The following is a 7,382-nucleotide window of genomic DNA, read 5'->3' as shown; positions in this document are numbered from 1 at the left end:
TATACCTTTATTCGGCTCTTAAGGGGAAACTCTTTTGTCTATGATTTCCCCTTAACGTCGCTTTAGTTTCCCCTTAACAACACTACTTTCGCCTTATGGTACTGTTTTTAACCACTTCATTGTTTTAGTTTCCCCCTATTTTGGCTGGTGTGCACTTTAAAGAACCCAGTACATCCTTCGAGAAGAGTAGAGGTTACCCCGGTGTACTGGTCCATTCAGTCCCCTATTGTTTAATGGATATGACACGTAGGATAGTGATTAAGTTCACTGATTGGCATATTCTTGGCGCTCGTGCCTAAAGAAATGAAGTAAAATTAAGGTGAAATACATATGATTAGTGTAATGTTATACATGAGGCATATTGTGGCAAATGGTTAAGTTGTTGCAAAAATTGAAATTTATTGAAAGTTATTGGGATTTTCAGATATTTGAGTATGTAATCTTCAAAATGAGGGGTCATTCAATAAAATTAGAAATCTCAGGCCTTAGTTACTGTAAAGTACAACACTCTTAGAGTCAAGTTAATAATGGGTTTGCATTAAATTGCCTTCAAATTTATTCATGCATACATTTTTTTTTATGAAATTAACTACCAAAAAAGTTGACATTATTTGTTATTTGATCATTTCCAGAACTTGAGAATGTTAATTAATTTTCTACCATTTTTTAAATATTCAACAATTTATCTTATTAACCATTCTCAAGTTTTTGATGAAACAGCCTTTCAGTGTCTTAGAAAATTCTGTTGTACAACTTAACAATTATGTTTTCCCTCTGGATGCTGGCTTTAAAATTTCTATACTTTAATTTGATTGAAAATGGAGAAATAGGTTGAGGAGAAATAGGTTGATAAGACATATCTAAAGTAAGTAGCACATTCATCGTAGTCAAGCCAAGTGTTAGCCTCCCCAAATTGAATCTCCAGAAAGGATGTTAGTAATTGTATGACAGATTGAGATTTGACTTGTCTGCGTCCTGTAGATAGACAACGTTAAACCTAATGTACCTTCAGTAAATTTACTGTAGACTTAAATTACAAACTGCACAGTGTACTCTTACAAGCTAGCTGTATGCTAAAAGCTTGCTACTGATCCCTGGATATGTTAATATTATATTATTGTGATCCCTCACCAAAAGAAAAAAGTGATCTTGTTGCCCTGCAATGTCATAATAGGTGGATTCGAGGGGGTGGGGAAGACCCTCTTAAATTTAAATTTTCAAAAATGGAGAAAAAAAATAAAATTATAAATTAAAATATGTTAAGAGTACCATTTCCATCCATCCAATTTTGTACCTCGGCCCCAAACCAAGATCTTTACAGGAGAGATGCGATTTATTCCATCTGAGCATGTGCAGAACTTGCCTAATGACTCATTAACATAACAATAGTGCACCGACCGTAGAATCATATTGCTGGGCAAGTTCAGCAAGCTTTCTATCCTGGTACAATCAGGCTCATAACTAGGGCTCAGGTGAGTGGGTTTCTATGGTTGAGCATAACCCTATCAGCAAACCCTCCTAACCAATTGAACCTCCCAACTATTTGCATCAAATACCATCAAATTGGTATTTAAATTTAAACCCTCTCAAAATCTCTTCCCCTGGACCCTAATATAGGTCCCATTTTCTCCCTGGACCGCTGGTTTTCATAGGTAACTCGCCCTTAAAGAAACCTTGGGCTTGAGCATGGTGATAATTTGTAGGTGATTATAATGTTAATCGTATGAGTATGGTGTTGCGGAGATTAAATTTGCGTGTGATTAACATTGTAATACAGACTGACAGCTAATGAGATAGCAACCTTTTCAACCTGTCTGTTTTATCCTTTGCATTTAGTAAATTAATGTATTACAACATAGATAAAGCTGTGTTCAGACCAGCACTCAGCATGACTCAAGGCAGTCTGAGTCTCACGCTGGGCATGAACATGCTGAGTGTCCACACACATGTGCTAAACTTAGCCAACATTCTGTTTCTAGATGTCGTAGGTCACATTTTGTCCAGTCTATAATATATAATATTAGGAATGTCAACCCTGGTCTCTCCTGAGTACCTTTTCTGGGTTGATGGCAATTTCAAGCTATGCAAGAGATCTACCTAGGCTGTTTCAATCTAAAAATCTCAACCATTCAGTAACAGTTTAACAGTGGCCTTGCCAGAGGGGAAAGGGTGGTTTGATCCAGCGGTCTCAAAGAGAATTTTTTTTTTTTCTGACAGTATGTTTCATGTTTTTAAAGTAAGTTTATAAATTTCAATATGAGGTCATTCTTTTTCCTGTAGGCAAAAGCAAATAAATTCTGAAGCTTCTGCTGCTTATTTGTTTCGTTGTTATTTATGTTTTTGATATATTTAATTTTTATTTCAGATGGTGCAGTTATGCCTGTGTATGCTGTTGTTGATAAATCCAAACAAAAAGGTGGTGCAAAGAAAAGCAGCCAACCACAGCCAGACCAACAGAACGCAACTGATTTCAGCTATCTGTATGCCAAGGTAGAGAAAAACGGCAAAAATAAGCAGAAAGCCGGCCAAGGAAACTCTACGTCCGAAAATCCTTTTGCTGGAACAGGAGCAAGGCCAAAGGTGAAGGGTCACAACTCTCGTGACTCTACAGGAAGCTTTGAGGGCATTCCGGTCAGAGAGACAGGGTACCAGAGTATCGAAGAATGTAAAGATGGCGATGACCATTCCCCAAATTCTTCCCAGAATGCCACTCATCAATCTTATCAAAATAAGGAGACAATGCATTTATACGAAGCAGTTAGTGAAAAAGATGACAAGGCGCCAATTACGATGAGTACAGAACCGCCAAGGGATATGGTTCATATTGAATCTATCAAAACTCCAGAAAATTTCTGGAGACGCAAACATCATACTTATGAGTCAATGGCAGATGATGACGATGGCGAGACGACTAAGATCACAGCATCAAAATCATCACCATCTCTAAAGACGTCAGTGCGCCAGTCAGATCATATGTATGAAGAGGTACGCCTTGAGGCAAATTCCCGATCATCCGTAATGAAAATTAAATCCAACACGTTAAACGGTGACGCACGGGACTATAGAAGACAGATGGAGAAAGAAAAGAGTAGTAAAAACAATAACAAAGGTGAAAAGAAGAAAGGAAAGAAGCAAGGGAAAGAAGGAAAAGGCAAAAATAAAACAGATGCGAAGAAACAGCGAGAAAAGTTAAAAAAGCATGACTATCAGAATTGGCCAACACGCTCACCATCAATGTAATAAGTTATCATGTGATAGTGATTCAGTCAGCTTGGATTTTATTTTGCACCATACTTTACGTCAATGTTCTGTTTGGTTGGACACTCATGACTTGGCAACAACTTAGGATGCATCAAATTAGGTTATTTCAATTTAAAAATAATGTAATATCCTTTAGTATTGTATTCTTTGCGATGTTAAGCTAGACACACACTGCATAGGCCTATGGTCGTGCTGACTTTTGGGTGACAAATTGAGCTCTGCCCTGTATGAGCGTTTAGAAATGTGGTACCATCTTCTGTTGGTTATTATCTAAGCAGATTGTTTGAAAAATACATGCCCGTCGATCTGTTAGGTTCGGTGCAGTGCAATACAGATTAATTCATTTAAATTATAGCAACTTGCTCTTGCTCTTGAAAAATTATCATTAAAATATTCGGCCAGTCTTAATCTGAGCAGATCGTCGTTGAAAACTGATTGTCACACCCCTATTGTGGTCAGTGCAGTGCAATAGATATTAATTCATTTAAGTTATAACAACTTGCATTGTGTTTCTGGCTCCAAAAAAAATATATCATCACTATCTTAAATTTGTTAAAATTCCATTCAAAACTTGTCTGTGTTTGAGAAAATATAGAATCCTGTTGAAATTTACTGAATGATTTTGTGTATTTGAGACATTTTCAATAGGAGATAATCCTCTTTCCATCAACAACATCCGACGGTACTTTTGACCAAGATTATTGAAAGTTCCTCTCAACTGCGTCATTGCTTTGACATTGCCCCACATAATTATCTAAACTGTTTGTAATTTCAATCCAAAGATCACAATAGTATGCTTTGAGGCTTATAACAGCAAACAACATCCTCTTTATTAATGACATATGCACAAGTGAGTGCCAAGAATTTCATGTATTAGGCATTTTAATATAAAGTTGCATATAGAGACTGTGCCAACAAATTATTTAATTTATTTAAGCCTACACTTTTATAATAGTGGCTCTCGAAAAATTGATTAGTTTGTGATCACTAACAAAACATTAGTATATAAAAAAATACATTTAAAATACATACATTCTATACAGAAGGAAATTGGTATATCATGTAATGTGCGTTCTTTCTTCACCAATCAATCTCTTTCATTCTCCCGCATTTTTTTTAATCCATCCCATTTATACTAAAACTAAAGATTCTGTAGTGTTAAAGTGTCCTGTTTTCCAATAATCTATTTTGTCATTCTCTTGCATCTTTAAAATAAGGAATCACATTATATATGTGTGTGTGTGTGTGTGTATGTATATATATATTAATATCTAACATTAACAATATGTACAGTTGCAAAAAAAATATGGATGGTAATTTAGTTCTGTAACTTAAAAAGAAATACTCCAACTTGTAAAGAACTATCATGATTAACTTACGTTTTTCATATAAATTTTAATGATAATCCAAGGCTAAAGCTATATCAGAATTTCAAAAGAACAATGTGTGCAGTTGCAGAGGAAAAAAAGTTATTTCAGATAATTGTAATATAATAGATAAAACGTGTTTGCATGATATTTATCAGATCAGTAAATTTAAGTGAATTTATCTGTGACATAGCTTAAAAAAAAAATCAAAGGGTAAAATAAGTATATAAACAATGCTAACACTTGTTGAAACTTGAATACTGTACATCTTATACATATTTTACTGATATTCTTAACATATACTTTATTAATGTAGTGGTAGCTCATAGTATAGTATGCATGTTCCCAAGTACAGTAGTTTGTGTTATCACATTTTTACATGTTGCAAACGATTTTGAAATATTTATTTTTCTATGAATCAAAAAATGAAAAAAAAGTATAAGATGATGTCGTGTTTTTGACCTTTTATGCCTTTTTTATTGTTTTCACTTTTAAAATTCAGCAAAAATATTTTGTCATTGATGAGGCAGCACCAGCGTACCTTGATAATAGTATATAAAGATGAGTGTAGTTTGTTGTAAATGTGGAAAATTTATTGTCCATTTTTGTATATGTTGTTTGCAATAATTTTTTAAAGTTTGTTTCTAACAAATATTGGACTGAGTACAGTTTTTGTTTACAAAAATATAATATTGTACAGATTATGTGAATATTAAGTTTTGACCTTTTTGTTTATAATATTGACAGTTTCTTTACAGTATATATTACAAATTCTAATAGAATAGTGATTTGTTTCCTTTTTTTCCATTATTTATTTTTTTTTTTTGATCCTTAACTGCTTAATAAGATTAAGTCCAAAAACAAGCTATCCCAAAGTGAAAAACGAAAAATAATGATGCAGAAAATATAACTGCCAATGTACAGAGTTTTTTTAAGATCTAGATTAATTTTTTGTATGTTATTGTGTAAATGTTACTATGCATATAGGTCCTGAACAATCAGTGTGTGATTGTAGCGTATATTATAGTATAAAAGTCAGCCTCCGTTATCGTTTCAGCACCAACCACTGGCCATTGGGACCCATAGAACCCTGTAATATTCAGAACTGTGCATTTAACAAAGTTGCTGTCGATATGGGTAAAGTTCAGTACACACTATCAAGTTTTGGCCTGACAAGTTTGTGATATGTCCATATATTGGTGTGATGATGTCATATTACACCCAAATGGGATAGTGGGGATAAAACTTAATTTTTCACCATCTGAAAACTGGGTAAATATGCATGCATAGCATTATATTGATAGTAAAGCATGCATTTAAGTGTAAAACTTCCAAATTCAAAGCTGTGATTGTTAATATTATGCATGCAGTATTTCCTATAGTGTGAATCAAACTGGACAACTGACAAATCAGAACAGAGCCACAGATACCCACTGTGGAACCTTAGCAACAGTGTCCAAGGGGCATGGCTTAGCAAAATGGTCCATTGCACACACTCCCATGAGGATATATTGTTATGTTTTATGAAATCATATATATAATAAATATTTATTATCACTGATTCAAAAATGTAGCATATGTTGTAAGAGTGTTTAATGGGTGGTTATTGAAACAATTATAATTTCCTCAGTTTGTGTGACATTTAAAACATGAACATATAATCAATCATTAATGAAAGTGAGTAATCTTGTCTAGTAACATCAGATTGAAAAAAAAAAAGTGTTTAACTTGATAATGATTCAGTAACCTTTGTTTTATTCCCTGCGATTTATCAATGGCCACGGACTGCCCATACACAGCTGAAACCACCCATCAATGATGATTGAGAAAAAAATATGTACTCTTTTAAAGTGACATACTAGTAGCAATGCCTTTTAGCTATTAGTATTTTATAGAATAGATGGTGTTTATTATGTCTTTAGTGGAAGAAAGAAGCTATCAAAATGTGTTTGATAAAGCCTTAAAATTATAACTGTTTGACATTGTAGAGTTAGTATTATATAGTGCAAATAAGGGGCCAATTGTATGTGTTCTCAGCTTATGCGTGTTTATTAGGAGCGAAACTGTGATTCATATACGAAATATATTTTCACTATATTGTACTACAGTACGTGGAATGTACTCGTACTGTAAAATATGATATTTTTAATTCGTCTTTCAATGTATGTATGTTTGTGTGTACTACAGTATATCTATATAGTGTATTAACAAAGTAAATATATATGTATGTAATGCTTATAAATATTAAGCAAAAATCAATACATATGCTATAGAGCTTAAGTATTAGCCAATACCAATATATTCCATATCTTGACATGAGGGGATTACTCAAATAGGTTACCCAACACCATATTTCTAATTATTAATTATTCAAGCCATAGAATATAGACTATACAATATTGTTATATAGATTATTATAGTAACTGCTTTTGAACTCTGGACTAGGTTACCAAATACCTTTCTTTAAAGACAACAGGGAGGTTTCACAAGCTTAAAAAAGTTGTGTAGTACGGTTGTGTCATCAAACGTTTAGTCAATCCTACAGTAGCATGCCTTTTACATAAATCAATGATTATATTCAACTCACAATGTATTATCAAAAAAGTTTTAGGCACGAATGTTCACATAATGAAGATTCATAATTGTTATTGTTTTAGTATAAAGATTTTATAATTGCGGAATCTCCCTAATGAAGCCTTCAAATTGTGTATGTATATATTGTGTATGTGTATATATATATATATATATATATAT

At 33.3% G+C, this 7,382-nt stretch overlaps 1 protein-coding gene across 1 annotated transcript in view; it reads left to right on the top strand.

The window, feature by feature from the left end:
- LOC117102791 overlaps nt 1-3,781 on the top strand; it is a 52,264-nt gene extending 48,483 nt beyond the window's left edge. Inside the window, exon 9 of the mRNA XM_033243199.1 lies at nt 2,366-3,781. Within this exon, the coding sequence (XP_033099090.1) occupies nt 2,366-3,240 (875 nt within the window). The 3' untranslated portion in view covers nt 3,241-3,781. The remainder of the gene's footprint in view (nt 1-2,365) is intronic.
- The last annotated feature ends 3,601 nt before the right edge of the window (nt 3,782-7,382 follow it).

This window comes from Anneissia japonica, unplaced genomic scaffold (assembly GCF_011630105.1).
Source record: "Anneissia japonica isolate Jap-2015-1 unplaced genomic scaffold, ASM1163010v1 scaffold287760_len733007_cov179, whole genome shotgun sequence".
NCBI lineage: Eukaryota > Metazoa > Echinodermata > Crinoidea > Comatulida > Comatulidae > Anneissia > Anneissia japonica.
This window is presented reverse-complemented; position numbering and strand designations above follow the sequence as displayed.